Here is a 19,043-nt window from a genome sequence, read left to right on the forward strand (position 1 = left end):
TTCCCACTGTAAGCCTATACAGAGGAACTGCAATTATTTTTCTATAATCGCAATTGCTCTGTCTGTATACTATGACGTCATAAAGGATACATTAAAGTCGGAATGTTTATTTTTGATGCAATACCTAAATGTCTAGGTCTAGGCTAATACAGGGTATTTGCGAGTGGTAAAATGCAAATATAAGTAATAAACAACGATTATTTAGTGAACACGGCATTAGGATTAGCAATTGCTCTGCTGGCATATTTTCCATGATGCGCTAGTATTGTCTGAATACGTTGAACTGTTAACAATGGTGAAGTCTGTCTGATTAATCCGTGTCCTCATTTTGTACCATGTATTACAATACTGCCTGACTATGAAAAAAGACAAACAATATAGACATGTTACTTCAAGTTTATTGACTTTTATCTACAGCTCGCTACATTTCCCCAAACATCATTTGTATACAAGTATTATGTTTTTCATGGTAAGAGTAAACACAATAAAAATAAACATAATACTATATATATACGTTATAAATGTATTTCATCAGGTTTATTGTGTGGGTAAACACCAAAAAAATCATCTCGCTTAAACTTGCGTACAATATTTCTCCAAATAAATGACATTAACTTGAGATGTCCTATCTATCTGGTCAACAGAGATACAGAGTGTGAGAAATGTGCTTACACACCATTAACAAACACATAGGATTAACAACATGCTAATTACAAATTGAGGTCATCATGACCTACTTTCAAATTGATATATACATGAGTATATGACTTCTGGTATAATTAATGGTACATCATTTCTAAAACACAAGTTAGTTTATTTTTTCAAATAAATAGATATGTTCTAAAATAGTTTCACTATAAACTACCATGATTCTAATTGGGTCATTGTGACCTACCTTTTGAGCATAACAAGCAATATATGATGCACCAATTGTTACACAGGCACAGCTCAAACTTAATGAATTAAAAACTAACATCAACTATTAATATATTTAAATTAAAACTACATAACATTGTATAAAAAAACCCATCGAAAACTTATCAAATTCTTATCAAAAGCTTATCAGATCACTTCTTTCCAAATGATCAATCCTACCAATAAAACTGTCACGGATAAACACCATCAAATTCATTTCTCATTTTTAAGTAAAACTTCATCTTATGAAAATTATCTAAGGGGAATAACTGTTTTTTCATCCTGACTGAAAAATACACATTTTGAGTTATTCCCCTTTGAATATAATGTTTATTAAAACATACAAGATTTCTTGTGTAAAACTCAAAATTACAAAAAAAACAGTATGTGACACATTGGCTACAATTGTAATGGACATCTCCGTCCTAGCACCGAATGATACCAGAAATTTCAGGAGCTTAGATATGTAAAACATATTAATATATACTGACAAAATTTACACTTAGATAAAATTGACAAAAAACGTATGATAACAAATTACAGTAGAGTTCACGTACACAAAAGACAGAGTCCATTGATGATGCCTTATTCATAAAGAGTTTGGTACTCAGAGCACAGAGTCTATTGAGGATGCGTTATATATGTAGAGTTCACCTATACAGAAACAGAGTCCATCGATGGCGCGTTATATATGTAGAGTTCACGCACACGGATACAGAGTCCATCGATGGCGCGTTATATATGTAGAGTTCACGCACACGGATACAGAGTCCATCGATGGCGCGTTATATATGTAGAGTTCACGCACACGGATACAGAGTCCATCGATGGCGCGTTATATATGTAGAGTTCACGCACACGGATACAGAGTCCATCGATGGCGCGTTATATATGTAGAGTTCACGCACACGGATACAGAGTCCATCGATGGCGCGTTATATATGTAGAGTTCACCCACAGATACATTATTTTTGTGCAGATTTCATGTACACAGAACGCAGAGACCATTGATGATGCGTTATTTTTGTGCAGAGTTCACATACACAGCAACAGTGTCCATTGATGACGCGTTATTTTTGTTCACCTACACAGATACAGAGTCCATTCATGAAACGTTGTTTATGTAGAGTTCACGCACAGAACACAAAGTCCGTTGATGATCGGTAATTATTTGGCTTCTGTAACTCCATTGGAATTATGGATAATCCGGGAAGGTTTTCTACTGTCTCCCCCTGAAGGCGTTTAAAAAGCAGCTTGTCTGCAAGAAATAAAAAAAAAATAATTTATAATAGTATTAAATGATTAATACCAAATACTTGGACAAGAAGGAAAGAAAAAGTGAGCAAACTCAAACACCCCATGTTCTGACATTACTTGACAACGCTACACATCATGAATGGCAGAGTATGCATTAAGGTGGCATTCTACACCGCTTTCTGATGACGCAGTACACAAAAAAGTAAATCTGGAAGCATGTAATTCTGGTACCGGCTGATTGCAACTGAGGGGAATTGTATGGGGACCGCTCTTTTGAAAAATTTGTTAAATGAACAGAATAAATCAAAATTTTGATTAAAATTCATTATTTACATGTAAGGTGGTATGGGACACCTTCATGTTGTGTCATATTATTTATCGAAATAAACAATAAATCAAGTATAATTTTATAAATACCGGTAGTTTCTTTCCCATCATTGTTACCTTACAGCGCAGTGCAGGGGGTTAGAGCGCTCACTACGGACCTGTAAGTCACGAGTTCGAGTCGGGTTCGAAAAATTTATTACTTTTCCAAAATTTTCTAAAACATATTTTATGGTAAAATATTGTGAAAGAAAATTCTAAACCAATGAAAGTATTTCAATAGTAATGTACTTTAATTCACATCATTATTGACAGATGTTCCATACCACCTTAATTAAAGGGATGGGAGGGTGGCTTTGAATTTCTCTCAGGTTGGGATACATAAATCCTAATTATTTCACGTTCCTTAATTTTCACAACTTTGAATCTTCTTTGCCCAAGGGTGCTTTGTGCCAAGTTTGGTTGAAATTGACCCAGTAGTTCTGGGGGAGATGTTGAAAATGTGAAAAGTTGACGGACAGAGGACAGACAAACAAACAGACAACAGACAAAATGTGATCAGAAAGGCTCACTTGAGCTTTCAGCTCAGTTAGCTAAAAATGATAAAGGGCATTACTAGCAAAACATTATCGGATCAAAACTTTCTGCAATTATGCACATATCTAATCATTTGTCTTAAACAACAACATACTAAATTCTAATGGTTCAAAATTTGAAGACAAAACATTGTAATTAAAATTTCCTAGAAATGTGAAAATCAACACATTGTGTTCTAACTACCTACAATAAAAATCATTGCTAAATTCAACATTTGGACAAAATTCTAAGTTCAATGGGGCTAAAATTCCTAGAAAGATAAATGAATTGGAACTTCCTAGTAATTAGCACATCTACACATTGTGTCCTAAATACCTCAAAAGTTTCATATATTTCATATTAAACATGATAAAATTCTGTGCAGCTGTTGAATATAAGTTTTGCTTAAAATCCACTGAATGAGATAGGTCGAAATCATTATTCTCTAACAATTCCATTACATGGGGTATAATAATGGCACAATTAGCAAAACAAGATACATTTTGGAATTGATAAAGATCTGACATTTACAATTTATAATTGTTCAGTTTAATATTATAGACTTCATGTGGATATTTGTTTTATAATATTCCACATTCAGAAAATAAAACTTGTATAACATGATGTTTCTCACTCAGCAACAGACAGCCATGTTTGGATGATCACAAAGTGTGAAATAAACAGGAGTCAGCATTACAGTCCATGTGAATTATACACAGCTCAATTTCAGCTGCAGATGTTGAACAAAGTGACAAACAACATGTGTGGTTTTGAGAGCAGACTAGATTTGTACAGAAACATTTACAACCTGTCAATATCCCAGCTATCTCCATTATACGGCTGGTGTTGAGCTGGACATGGTGTCCTCATCAGGACGAGGTCTGTGTTCATCTACAACAAGTCATTAATTAACTGTTAATTAATACATACAGTATATGTAATTATAGAGCTACATCTACAAATTAAAACTTTAACCTGATGACCCTGTCACTTGCTTTAATATTTATCTAATTAATGAAGTTAAGTCAATTAACATGTCACAAAATAACTGATTACAAATAACATGAGTCACTCTATATATTTCATAATTAAATACAGCAACCTGTTATTTCTATTCACTAAATACAATGACATGTAACTGTACATTTAATTAATAAAATAATGTATCTAATTTGTCTTTATTTTAGATAAACACTGAATCCCAATGACTGGTAGATACAGCTAACCCTGTAACAATGAGTTGTTTATATTGACAAACAATCACACAGATAAACATGTCTTACATGTATCTTATTGACTGATCATTAACACGGACTGTGTGTCTTAGTTATCTATATCTAATTAATGTGAATGATAATGACTCAGACTTACCTGTCAGAGCGTCCTGTCTGGTGATATACCTGTAGACACACACCTTGTTGTACCATGATCCGACCCAGAGACGGTGAGTGTTGACATCATAACTCAGGCTCAGTGGTACACCCATCTCTTGTGATTTTGTCAGTAGATGTGACAGGAACTGACCGTCCTTATCCAACATCTGTACTGTGTTGGTTCTACTATCACACACCAGGATGTGTGACAGCGCGTCAGTACAGATTCCTATAGGATCTAGTCGTGATCCTGATGGAGGTCCTGTGTAGGAGAAACGATGTCTTCCTCCACGCTCTGTCACCACTACAGTACCGAACATAATATTTATAGAGTCAGACACCACGACATCCCCATTGTTGTTCTCTGTGATATAGTGAGGTATACTATACAGTCCCTGTCCTGTGTTGTGGTACTGTATGGTTTGTGTGAGTTGTCCACTCTGGTTGTACCGGGTTACCTTGCCTGTATCATAGTTCCACATCCCGACCAGTAGATCCCCAGTGGACGGGGACCAGTACACACACCGTGGGTCCCATGTAGAGTCTGTTCTCTCTATAAATGTGGTGGTTGTTTTCATATCCTTTGACAGTTTGTTGATGTTATCATTCCTATTTATATAAATCAGTTCACTCTCACTGTTCACTGTGTGTGATCCTCCATAACCACGACATGAATCCTCCACACGATGTAGAGGGACACCTGTTGTGTCTGTCAACATGAGATTGTTTCTATGATCACTGACCCAGACCCGGTCTGATGTCACACAGGAAATGTGATGACAACCACGAACACCTGTCACTGTGAGAGATTGATGGAACTCAGCACCAGACGTCAGTTTCAGCAGACACTGGTTTCCTATGCGTCGGTTTCCTCTCTCTGTGATTTGGATTGCACTCAGTGACTCCATCACATCCTCCTTGTTGAGTGACTCAGTCATGGAGAGCTGGCTGGTGTGGATTGTAAGATGTATCTGGGGGAGGGCTGTCTTTGTGAAGGAGAGGAATTGTAGCGCACTGAATGTGAATGCTGGCTGTACATATCTGTGTTCATATCTCCTTAGTCTGACAATATGTCTGATCATTTCTATCTTTTGTTTTTTACATCTGTGTTTGAAATCAAAGTAACATAACACATTGTTCAATAGATCATATACCACATAGTCAATGAGATCCTTCAGGTTCTTGGCCTTTGTTAACATCTCTGATTGAAGGGGGGAGAATTCTGTGTGACAGGTTTTGACATCAGCTTTGATTTCTGTCAGGAGAACAGGTCTGTAAAAGAGAGCCTCACTCCTGATGGTGTGAATGGTTCCTCTGTGTTGTTGTCGCTTTGTTTTATAAGCTTTTTGCAGATCCTGAATTTTGTGGGGGTTTTTTCCAAAGAGAAAACTTCTGACAGGGAGTTTGTGTGATTTATGTCCAAACCAAAAATCACACACAGGAACTTGACAGGGTTCACAGTACTTTGTATAAACATGGTTAGGATGTCTCACACAGATCTCTTGTGTTGGGATGTAGTTGATTTTATCACGGTGTGACACAACATCATGGTCTATTGTTTGGAGATCTTTTACATGGTTCTCTTTACTTTGGGGACACAGATCACATGGACACGATACACAATAGTACTCTGTGTCCCCCGGACACTTAGAACACAGATGTACACGGTATTGGGAGCTTGCTGTGTCCATGATGTGAGGGCTCTGGGTCATAACCTGTTGAATGAAAATAAAAAGTTTAAGAATTATTATTGTTTTAGAGATTCAATGTCAAATTTTAAAAGAAATATATTTTGGTTTTTTAAAGATTAATATATTTTCCCTACTTGGATAATTGACAATAAATCATTCTGGTTCTGATTATAGAGACATTAAACCAGTAGAAAATACAACATAAGATTGCTGATTGAGAAAGAGGTGCTCTCTCTCTCTCTCTCTCTCTCTCTCTCTCTCTCTCTGACTTACTTACTCCGTTAAACATATGTATCTTTTCTTAGACATGTAATCTCTCTCTCTCTCTCTCTCTTTCTCTCTCATTATTACTTTCTTTAATTGCTATCAAAATACAATTCACACCTAGTCCTCAAATTTGTGCAAAATGGGAACCCATCAGTGTATACATGTTAATTACTGGCTTATGTCCCATGCTTTGCTATTCCCAAAACCCTGGTTGATTTTTGACTGCCCTCCCCCCCTAGATAAATGAGCCCTGATATTACCACAAAGGTATGTTTCTCCTCGTCTAACACATCAATAATCAAATGGGAATGTGGGCAATAGTTATATTGTCAGTTCCTGGGTAAGAAGTTGATGTTGACCTCAGCCTATGCTCTCGGGCAACAGTTCTTACCCCAGGACTAACACAATGACTACTGCCCTCATTCCCATTTAAGAGATGTATACTAAAATGTCTATGAATGACACACGACGACAAACGTAAGATAGCAATGGGTCTCCTGAGTGACTCAGGTGACCTAAAAATACAGAGTATAGCTACATGAACATGGTGATATTACATGAATACTATACCACATATATTCTCCCTTTGATCTATCAGTACACAGCACAGTCAGACACAGCCTGGGAACCTGTAAAGAGACCATCAACTGTTACATACTACAGACTGGTATAACCTATCAGTCAACAGTCAGACACAGGGAACCTGTAAAGAGACCATTAACTGTTACATTCTAGTACTTGATGATATTCCTCGCAAGTGCGGGATTTAATATTACATACATTTATATGATACAATGCTTAACAAGATATCTGTGAGCCAATGCTCACTAGTGATACCCCCGCTCTGATGTGAATATTCAAAATAAGCAAAGTCGACATTTAACAGAAAGCTGGCATCCGATTGGTACAGAAATATATCCCACAATATGCCTAAACAAATAGTGTGTTAAAATTTCAAGCATCTGCGATTAATAGCTGCTGAGAATTCTTCGAGGAAAATTTGTTTAAAAATTTTGGCTAAAAATAAACAAAGTCATCATTTTACAGGAAGTTGACGTTCGATTGGTACAAAAATATATCCCACGATATGGCATGCCTTAACAAACACTGTGTAAAAGTTTCAAGCATCTGCGATAAATAGTTGCTGAGAAATCTTTGACGAAAATTGGTTTGAAAATTTTGGTTAAAAAATAAGCAAAGTCATCATTTAACAGGAAGTTGACGTTCGATTGGTACAAAAATATATCCCACGATATGGCATGCCTTAACAAAAACTGTGTGAAAATTTCAAGCATCTGCAATAAATAGTTGCTGAGATAAATCTGACAGAATTTTTTGTTACAGACGGACAGACAGACACACAAGGGTAAAACAGTATACCCCCTCTCCTTTGGAGCGGGGGTATAATTATACGTTGATCCATATTTTTTGGTTTATTTATGTAAACATAGTGTCTGATTTTTTTCTTAATTGCTTTATTTACCTTTTTTCTTAAACTCGTAAAAATCTACATTTACTATATTAATTACTGCTTACTCTCAAACATGTACCTTCAATCTATGTTAATTCTCTCTCTCTCTCTCTCTCTCTCTCTCTCTCTCTCTCTCTCTCTCTCTCTCTCTCTCTCCACACACATCACCATAACTTAGTTATAGAAATGAGGGCTGACACAGGATTTGCATTCTGTCTGATTCTATTGAAACACTGTTTTTCAAATGTGACACATATATTCAGTATGTTCTTATTTACAATTCACCTATGAAATACAGAATGTAACTTTTTATAATGTGGTTATAAAACATGGGTAAAATGCAGTTGTGTCTTTACCCCATGTAAAGAACAGACTATAATTGCTATCAAAATACAATTCACACCTAATCCTCAAATTTGTGCAAAATGGGAACCCACCAATGTATAGTACATTGTAATGTTAATTAATACCGGCTTATGTCCCATGCTTTGCTATTCCCTTAACCCTGGTTGATTTTTGACTGTCCCCCGGCAGATAATTGGGCAATATCCCAGCCCTGACATTACCACAAGGATATGTTTCTCCTCATCTAACACACCAATCATCAAATGGGAATGTGGACAATGGTTGTATTGTCAGTAAGCAAGAAATTGATGTTGACCTCGGCCTATGGTCTCGGGCTACAGTTCTTACCCCAGGACTAACACAATGACTACTGCCCTCATACCCATTTAAAAGATGTATACTAAAATGTCTATGAATGACACACGACGACAAATGTGAGATAGCAATGGGTCTCCTGAGAGACTCAGGTGACCTAAAAATACATAGTATAGCTACATGAGCATGGTGATATTACATTAATACTATACCACATATATTCTCTCTTTGACCTCTCAGTAAACAGCACAGTCAGACACAGCCTGGGAACCTGTAAAGAGACCATCAACTGTTACATACTACAGACTGGTATAACCTATCAGTCAACAGTCGGACACAGAGAACCTGTAAAGAGACCATCAACTGTTACATACTACAGACTGGTATAACCTATCAGTCAACAGTCAGACACAGAGAACCTGTAAAGAGACCATCAACTGTTACATACTACAGACTGGTATAACCTATCAGTCAACAGTCAGACACAGAGAACCTGTAAAGAGACCATCAACTGTTACATACTACAGACTGATATAACCTATCAGTCAACAGTCAGACACAGAGAACCTGTAAAGAGACCATCAACTGTTACATACTACGGACTGTTATAACCTATCAGTCAACAGTCAGACACAGGGAACCTGTAAAGAGACCATCAACTGTTACATACTACAGACTGGTATAACCTATCAGTCAACAGTCAGACACAGAGAACATGTAAAGAGACCATCGACTGTTACATTCTAGTACTTGATGATATCCCGCACAAGTGAGAGATTTAATTATATATACATTAACATGATACAATGCTTATATTTCAAAAATTAATTTTTTGTTCATTTTTGTATATTTTTTGTCTGATCTTTTCTTAATTGTTATCTTAACCTTTTCTTTAAAATTGAAATAAAAAACCAACTGCATGACTGGATTTTTACAGGAGCAGGGATAAAAAATCTAAACTAAAATGGATGATATATACAAATTATATACCTATCAATTTTTCTTCCTTGATGCTGTCAATTTTACAGAGTTTGATCTGAGTTTCCGGATTACCACACTGTGGTTTTCAGATTCCGTATCAATGCTCTCTTAAACTGATAACGCTGTATTTTAGCCCGTTTTTAAAAGAGTTCGTATAAAATACAGTCAAACTTCGTTATCTCGAACTAGATGGGACTGTTTAAAACCTTTGAGATATCAGAGTATTTGAAATATCAAGGTACAATACTTAAAGCGGAAGGAAAGTCAAAAACACATTTGATTTATATTAATAAAGTGTTTTAAATTATCACACGTGGTCATGCTGTTTTGAAAATAAACTACATATTAAATCAAGCTATAATGCACGTTTGAAGTTAGAGAAATTGTATTTACAGGAGGCTGACATGATGTAGAACTCTTTTGTATTGAAAACCAAGAAAATTTATTATTTTGACGTCACACCATCTATTCCGGTTTGGTTTACATACATGCATACAACGTATAAAGTGCTCTGAATAAAACACTGGTTTATGCCTTTCTGTTACTCAAGTAATCGACTGAACCAAAATAACGTTTAGGTTCACATGTCAATCTAAAGAATATTACATTTATGCATAAATATACTATTTTTTATTTAAGCACACAGTAGGCCAATTCATTTCATTTTGTAATCCTACAAATTTTCTCTTATCAAAATAGAATGATGTCAATTATTTGTATCAAGGACCCCGCCCCCTCCTTCTTATTATCATCCACTAATATGAAAAATGTCCAGATTATCTGTTTTGAAACGCCCCCTCTACCGCTTCAGGTTTCAATACACATCCCAAAATTGAAAGTCTACGGAAATTTTGCATTGCATCAGCCATTAGTAAGCCCGGATGATAACATTAAAAAATTGTGCGAGGTAATGTAAACATTTCCCATTATAAATCTCCATAAGAAAATTGTTTTGGTTCCTGTGAAATTTTATGAGTGAAAAGGGATAATTGCTCAATGAAGATATCTTTGATATATTTCCTTTCATCGATTTCAATTGTATTTCTTTCACAGGTATGTGTATTTTTATTAAAAAACATTAAAAAAAATGATGGAAGCAATAACTTGTGACAGACTATAGTATATATTTTGATACAAACTCCCAATGACCTGGATCCGCCAAAGCATGTCCACCACCTTACCCTCGTTTTTGCTTTTTGGGGCCTAATAAAATGTCGAAAATGAAAGTAGGTTTTTAATTAATTAATTTTACAATAATTACTTATCAGGTAAAATTCAATTATAGTTTATAGACATCATATCACACTTGTTAAAATACCAATTTGGCAAAGGTGTAAGCAGTTACTCAGGTGCAGGCATTTTTTAGTTTATTGACAAAATGTAGTATAGATATTCTTACATGTAACAAATGTATAAGTGGCAATAACTTTTTTCTATATTTTTTTCAAATTCTGGTAAGCGATTAAGACATTGATAAATGTATTCTCATAAAATTTTGGTATTTCAACAGAAAAACAAAACTTTACTTATTTTTTTAGACAAATGCCCCCCCCCCCCCCCCCCCCCGAAAAAAAAAGCTATTCTAATATTTAGTTTTTTATGTATTAATCGGTCTACTTAGTTTTCATTATTAATTAATTTCATCTTTATATTACTTATTAAACGTATATTATACTCTAAACAATTTTTTTAAAAGGGGGGGGGGTGTCTGTGTCTAAACAAACGACTTGTCTTGTCACTGGTACATACAGCTGTTGGATTGAAACAACTTACCCCCTCCTCCCTTACCTGAACTAAGTTACAACAGTTTTTTCTTCAACACTTTACATATACATGAAGGACACGATTTTGAAAGTTTGTTTCCGGGTCAGCCATTTTATTTCAATATGTACGTAGTTGATTTTTAAAAATATCGCGTTTTATCTCACCTAAATTGTCACTGGCATGATCTATTGAAGAAGTAGACTACATTGTAGAATATATGATATAACAAACCTTTTGTTTCACGGGGAACAATTACTTAAACGGATAGAAATAAACCTTCCTTTCCTCTTCCCAAATATGCAAATCTGTCTATCGTCTGTTCGACATACGTCACAGCATTGCTTAGACGTTTCGCCACCTAGCAATTTCGGCCCAAAGTAGTTTCGGTCCCAGATAATGAATATACCGGTTTTCAAAAATAGAAAAAAGCAGTTCGAATATTTAGATTTTAATGTACTGATCGGTCAACTTACTTTTCATTACTTTATATTACTTAAAGTATATATACTCGAAGAAAATATTTTTTTTAAACGGGGGGGGGGGGGGGGGGGGTGTAAATGGATTTGAGACCACGGATGACTTCTAAAGTAATCCTGTATTTCTGCATATTTCGCAGAAATGTTTGCCAGAACAACTCAAGTGAATTTATTGGTCAGTTTCACTGTATGTGATTTGTTTTATTAATTCATGTCAAAGAACTATGTGTGGTTTTATGTATTTTTGCCACCCAAATTAAAGTTTTTTAAGAGCTTTAAAAATAAGGTGAAAGATAGTTAGAATCATATAAAAAATAAGGGTGCAAATGATTATCAGAGAGAGAGAGAGAGAGAGAGAGAGAGAGAGAGAGAGAGAGAGAGAGAGAGAGAGAGAAAGGTGTGTGTGGCAGTACTTTTTTTATTTAAGAAAATATTAATTTTGAACTTTATATGGAAAATAAGTAAACAGTATCATTTTATAATCATAGCAAGGCTTCGCAAGAGGCACGTATAACATCTTCTGTGATCCAAAGCAGCTGTTTCCGTTTGCATGGTATAAGGTAAAATATCTAAATATTTCTAGAAAGTTCATGCGGTGGGGTTCCGATGGATGATTGTTTTAACAAGGAGGATTTTCAATGAATTAAATACATTTAGTTTTCCAAGGTGGGGTCCGGTCCCCCATTAGATTCGCACATGGCGCCTCTTTAATTAACTACTTTCAACGCCAAAGCGACAAAAATGTCGTCACTTGTCGTTATGCCAAAGCGACGTAAATGTCGGTTTTTATACTTATCTAGAATTTATCCGAAAAAGTTATAAACGTGTGGAAAAGTTCCAAATAAACATGGTAAATAAAAGGTTTGTGTTATATTTAAGAAATGAACTCAATGTCTACCCAAGTTATACGAGTATAACCTGGGTTGGGGCAATTTACGCTTTTTTTATAATCCGCTTCGCGGATTATAAAGCGTAAATTGCCCCAACCCAGGTTATACGAGTATAACTTGGGTAGACATTGAGTTCATTTCTTAAATAATTTAATTTTCTGTAATTTGCTGTATAAATTGAGTACGTTTACTTTTAAAAATGATATTAATCTGTTCAAAATTCAAACGTAACGTCAAGCGGATTAGTACGTTTTTGACGTTAGTGCATTGTGACGTGTGTTGTGACGTGCAAACCAGGTTATACAAATTTAACTTAATTTTTCTATCCAATCAAATGCCGCGTTACAACCAGAATTAAATTATTATAAATTGTATGTATGATATAGCTAAAATTGACGTCATTTTACCCTAAATTGACGTCAAAATATGACGTCATTTTATTGCGCTAACAATTTTCAATGGCGAACAATTCTGATTCTGGGTCTGACGTTGACGCATCCGACGAAGACGTTTCCGACTTAGAAAGTGAAGAAGAAGCTGCCTTTTTCAGAGGCCCATGGTTTAGTGTAGTTGACCCCCAGACATTCCAGCTGCCGGAGCCAGATTTTACAGAAAATGCTGGGCCCGTCAACTTTGGTCCTGGTATGGCAATTCTGGACTTTTTTGTGAAATTCTTGCATGCCGATGATGATAATGATATAATAGATATTCTACTAAGAGAAACAAATCGTTATGCGGACCAGAAAATCGCCCAAAAAAGCAGACCTCCAAGAATATTGGGGCCACATTCACGATTTCGCAACTGGGTTCCTGTGACATCTGACGAAATGCTTGCATTTATTGGAATAGTGTTGAGCATGGGGATTGTGAAAAAGCCGACATTTGAGTCGTACTGGGAATCGAACCCCCGTGCGTGGTCTTTTGAAACGCCAAACTTTGGGAAAGTTATGTCAAGAAATCGTTTCCAGGCCATCCTGCAGTTTCTGCATTGCAGTGACAATTTAGATGTTCCAGAGCCCGGCGAAGAGGGATATGATCCCCTACACAAGATATCACCTGTCATCAACATACTAAATGAGACATTTGGTAAAAACTACAGGTAAATTGTACACTTATAAATGAAACTCAGATCACACAATCAATAAATTGATAACTTATTATAATATTGAATGTACCGGTAATGCTAAATTCAGCGTAAAGCGATAATATTTATGAAAGTTTTCGGTAAGGGTAATTTTACGCGTATATATTACACGCACTTTTATAGTAAAAATATCAGTTTGTTACTACATGTATCATTTACTTTTATATGTTTATATGTAAATATATTTGCAATTGCACATATCTGTTTATATAAATCACAATAATTGCAGTCAGATATTCTTTATGAATTTCAAAGTAAATTTGAAACAAAGTTCATAGTTATTTTCAAATTCTTGAACAGCTTTTAAAACAAGATTTACCCCCCCCCCCCCCCTGCACTTTATGCGTATTTCAAACCTCCCGAGTAGTTCTTTACGTGTAAAACTGTGTAAGCTTATGAGAAAAGAATCAAGAAACTGTTTATCAAGTTAGCTTAAAATGAATTTGGTTCTTTTTTAAATATATCCCATTGATCTATTTGAATATACCCCATTGAGCTATATAAGTTTATCCTATTGAGCTAAACAAGGTTAAAACAATTATTCATTGTTATAAAAAATTCAATCAATTCGACCAAACCCTGAACAATTTTAGCAAATGCACAAAAGACATTGGAATTACAGAAAAAACTCAAATTTAAACTTATTAGGAAGTCAAAGTTAGAACAAATACAATGCAGCAAGATTGTCACAGGTTTATCTATTTTTGCGTCTAGAGAATCTCTTTATTTCGAAACAGGGTGGGAAACGATAGTAAAAAGAAAATTTCCAGGCTGAAAACCATGTATAAAATTGATAGAAACCTTTTATCCAATTGTGTAATGGACATTGTCCTAAATAAACGTGTTAATGCATCCAATTATACTACAGGAAATTCACAAAACTATAGTATACCAAAATGTCGGTTACAATTATATTAATTCAAAGTGCGAATTTTTTAAAAGAGCGTTGTAACATGGCATTGTTCTTGTCAGATGTAAATTTTTATCGTGCGCTTACAAAAGCAAGTACACGCAGCAAACTGACCAATGAGGATTTCGGCACATATTTTTTAATGCTCTCGCTAATAACTAAATTTTAAAAAAACACCTCATAAGCCGTTAAAAATTGATACATGTATATAAACTATTTAGTTAGATTCATAAAATTCCAATTATCCCCGAGTTTCTCATATGTATTTCGCGTATCATGCAGGCATGGGTTTTGTCAAATACAACACACATACTTTAAACTTCAATAAAGACAAGACCTTTGGAAATTAAAACTATGTGTAAACGAGAAAAAAGTATTCCCATTTCTATTTTATCAAATGCTTAAACCAAGCGATATGTTGTTTATTCCAACTCATTAAAAAACAACCCCCCCACCCCCCCCCCCCCAAGAAAACTCTCAGAGCGCTCGCTTAAAAATACTTCCCCGAGCAAAATGTTGCTGCTTTTATAATTATTTTATCATCATTTAAATTGATGAAAAAACTTCTTGAATACTACACTGCAAACACATGTACTTCGTACACGTGCAATGAATTACAAAATAATAAAAAAAACAATGTCTCATGCTTTGGATAATTGTCAGAAATTAATATGTATAGTTAATACTAGTTAAGCCTTGGTCACTTTTTTGTTAATATTTCCTGATTTAATTATTATGTTCTTTCAAGTCTAAATCAAGATGTCTGTGTAGACGAACGCATGGTTGGCTTTAAAGGCAGGCATCAGTTAAAGCAGTATATTTCCAACAAGAAGGCCCGCCGATGGGATATAAAGCTCTGGGTGTTGTCAGACTTCATCACCGGGTACACGCACCACATCAATGTTTACAAAGGAAGAAGGAATGAACGCCGTAGTCCGAATGGACAAGTATGTTGTCCTTTAATGCGCGCTTTTGTTAAACATTTTGGTTATATCTTAATTATTTCAATATAATGCACAAGTATTTGTAGCTAATTTTAATCCCAGAAATGATATAAAACGCACCCTGCTAATGGTAATAAGGAATTTTCCCTAGGGTTATCAGGCAGTGATGGATCTGATGGAACCTCACTTTTACAAGGATCAGCACGTCACTTATGACAGCTTTTTCACAAGCCCTGCTCTCGTCTACGACCTTCTGGATAAGGGGACTCACAGTACCGGCACGGTCATAAAAACTCGAAAGGGGATGCCTTCCAGTTTCAAAACCACACCAATTCAGAAGGGAGAGATTCGCGTGAAAACACGGGGTGGAGTCATGGCAATTCTTTGGGCAGACAGAAGAGTAGTTTCATTTCTGACTACAACCGGTTCCCCACGGTACGTACATGTTGTATTTAGATTTGATTCACCACGCCGTCGTTTGACGATTAAATACGCCCCCTCCCCTTTCTCTGCAATATCTATAATTCTAATGAAAAATATTATCTGCGACAGATTTGTACAGACAACAAATGACAAAGGACGAGACATCTCTATACCAGCAGTTGTTGAAAAATACAACCACACAATGGGAGGAGTCGATCTGGGGGACCAATTAATTCTACAGTTTGAACCCCAGTTCAAAAGTCTAAAAATGTGGAGAAAGCTCCTCTTTCACAGTCTTGTCACAGCAGCGGGTATTGTGTGATTTCATGTTTTCATTAAAAATTAAACTGTTTTAGTGTTGATGGTACACGAAGAATCGCAAACATATAGGTTAACTTATTTAAGATTCAAAAATGAAGGTAATTGTAAAAAACCCATCATGATTCGAACTCATGACTTCTACAGATTCATAGTTCGAGCTCTTGGGCCCGTTTCACAAAGATTTCCTAAGATTATCGTCAGTGCACTAGCTATAACAATACCCGCTAACCATCTGCGCGTGCGACCAGATAATCTTTAAAAAAATGTTAAAATCAAAAGTATACACAAAAGAAATTAATTGAAGAAATATATGTATATTTTGATAGTTCTAAAGTTTTCAGTTAAGAATTTAAGTGAACAAGTCCTAATAATTCGATTTTTCTTGTATTTTTGTTCAACTTTAATATGCATGTAATTCATTTCATTATATATAAACAGTCGCCATGTTCCTAAGACATCGGTTTACCTGTCTTAAAGTTAAGACATAACTTAGTAATTTCATAAGGTGAGACTGGAATAGTGAAACGGATAAGTAATGAACTTAGGAAAAAGTTCTTTCCTAATATATAACTTAGTCCTACGTATGCTTTGTGAAACGGGCCACTGACCCATTGCGCTACACTGTTAGCTAATGATTGTGAGGCAAAAAATAATTTTACTTGATTTTATTGTTTATTTCGATAGGAAGTATGTCACAATATAGAGGTGTCTCATACAACCATAAACATTTCATAATTGTTTTTCAGTTAACGCATTCATTTGCTACCGCGACACTTTCCTGGTTCAGCAAAAATTGAACCATCTAAAATTCCATCAGCAACTCTGCCAGGAATTGATAGGGGGATACAGGCAGGGTAGTAGAAACAGACAGATGAGATTGGTGCCTGTACAGCACAGAACCTTGGCGAGGCTCACCGAGAGGCATTTCCCGTCCGTCATTCCAGAAGGGAAAAGGAAGAAGTGCGTGGTGTGTGCTGGAAATGACCGTTTCAAGAAAACACGCATCCAGTGGTGGTGTCAAGACTGTGAAGTGGGGCTGTGTGTCGACCGCTGCTTTAGGCTTTACCACACCCGCATTCATTTTAAATAAATGACAAAAATAGCGAAAAAAAAATAAGGGGACTGTGTAAAAGGGGAAAATGAAAAGCAGAGAGAGAGAGAGAGAGAGAGAGAGAGAGAGAGAGAGAGAGAGAGAGAGAGAGAGAGAATTGTTGAAAGCAAGTACCTTTAGCTATTGCTCGCTAAATGTTGTAATAATTTGTAAAATATTGCATCCATAATACGGTTGATTTTTATTGCATTTTGAATACAAAAAAAAATCTGGAAGATTTAAACGAAATACAGACGTTATATACGTTATACTCACATGTCGACTTTAACTTATTTCTCTGCTTACGTTGAAACAATATAAGTTAACTACCGGATAAGATTTTTTAATTATATATGATAGACATAGAAATAGCTATGATGAAATATTGAATTTATTTAAAGAGTAATAAATACAGTATTGGTGTGCATAATATGTTTATGAAATAAGCAGGTGCGACTTTTTACGTTGCAACACGACGTCGCGTTTTACCGCATTACTTAACGTTGACGTCACTGTATGGCAAGATGACGTTACATACGTTACTGACTATCGGCGTTGAAAGGGTTAAAATTATTAAGAGTCCGATGTCTGACAAGAAATAGAAAAGATTGCGTATTTATTTTATTCTTTTTATTACAATGACACCACTTTGTATGCCTTACACACATAAAAACCATCGACTATTTTACAGGTCATCTTAACTTCAATTGTTGATTCAAGAATTTTAATGACTATGGTTACAGTAGAGGTTAAAGATAAATGGTTGGTCATATGTTTCATGTTGCGTCACGTATGACGACATAACACATAGACCATGAAGCACGTGATGGCTATGATGATAATCCCGAACATTCCTCCCATAGCTAACGCCTGTACGGAGCCGGACCTGGCGAGACAAGAACACAAAATAACGGAATGAAACGTTATGGCATTTAATTACATTTATTGAGTTGTATGATGATCGATATTGAACACTTTGGATTCAATATGTTTAAAAGTACATCATGTTCAAAATATATAGTCATCGTTTTAAAAATTTATTATTTTACTGATTTCTGAAGAGACGACCGTTATAATAGTCATCGAAGACTTACGTAATTTGACCTTCTGTGGCAACACTGTCATCCAGTTGATGTAAAGCTGAAAAACAAAAATGCACTGTCATCAAAGTACTGAGAGTACCGGATTCCTGTCAAACATTCCTGTCCGGCCTCAAGTTAGGTTTCTGCAAATTAACATATTTTACCACCGCCTGACTTTTTTATCATTACAATAAAAATACGCATTATAACAACTTTTGATTTTTATTGGTTAGGTTTTGTTTATAAATCAAACAAATACATATGCTCTGATTAAAATTATACATGTATTTCTACATTGTCGTGTTCACGTGTAAATGGAAAATGTTATGGCATTATTCTCCCCTATAATTTTAACATTCAGAAAAAAGATTGTTTGAAGACTTTTAACTGAATATTTTGAACAAAAGAATACCAAAAATTCATCATTTGATATATATAAATCATTATACAAAAGTCTTTAATCTTGAAAAAAACCCACAAAAAA

The 19,043-nt window shown here is 35.3% G+C and overlaps 2 protein-coding genes across 3 annotated transcripts; one reads left to right on the forward strand and one right to left on the reverse strand.

The window, feature by feature from the left end:
• Positions 1-380: 380 nt before the first annotated feature.
• On the reverse strand, positions 381-11,608 carry LOC136274386 (uncharacterized). Of its 2 annotated transcripts, XM_066081024.1 has the most exons (6): positions 11,511-11,608; positions 8,747-8,805; positions 6,974-7,032; positions 4,444-6,160; positions 3,881-3,963; positions 381-2,173 (listed from the first exon to the last, which is right to left on the reverse strand). In XM_066081024.1, exons 4-5 carry the CDS (start codon positions 6,155-6,157, stop codon positions 3,905-3,907), a joined length of 1,773 nt encoding a protein of 590 aa, XP_065937096.1. In that variant the 5' UTR covers positions 6,158-6,160; positions 6,974-7,032; positions 8,747-8,805; positions 11,511-11,608; the 3' UTR covers positions 381-2,173; positions 3,881-3,904. The 2 variants fall into 2 exon arrangements, with proteins under 2 accessions (XP_065937096.1, XP_065937100.1); XM_066081028.1 differs by lacking the exon at positions 6,974-7,032.
• A 1,407-nt stretch (positions 11,609-13,015) lies between these two features.
• Positions 13,016-17,761, forward strand: LOC105320943 (piggyBac transposable element-derived protein 4). The gene is made up of 5 exons (XM_034443392.2): positions 13,016-13,744; positions 15,448-15,646; positions 15,795-16,078; positions 16,196-16,377; positions 17,134-17,761. Exons 1-5 carry the CDS (start codon positions 13,104-13,106, stop codon positions 17,475-17,477), a joined length of 1,650 nt encoding a protein of 549 aa, XP_034299283.2. The 5' UTR covers positions 13,016-13,103; the 3' UTR covers positions 17,478-17,761.
• The last annotated feature ends 1,282 nt before the right edge of the window (positions 17,762-19,043 follow it).

The sequence above is a fragment of the Magallana gigas genome, chromosome 1 (genome assembly GCF_963853765.1).
Source record: "Magallana gigas chromosome 1, xbMagGiga1.1, whole genome shotgun sequence".
Lineage (NCBI taxonomy): Eukaryota > Metazoa > Mollusca > Bivalvia > Ostreida > Ostreidae > Magallana > Magallana gigas.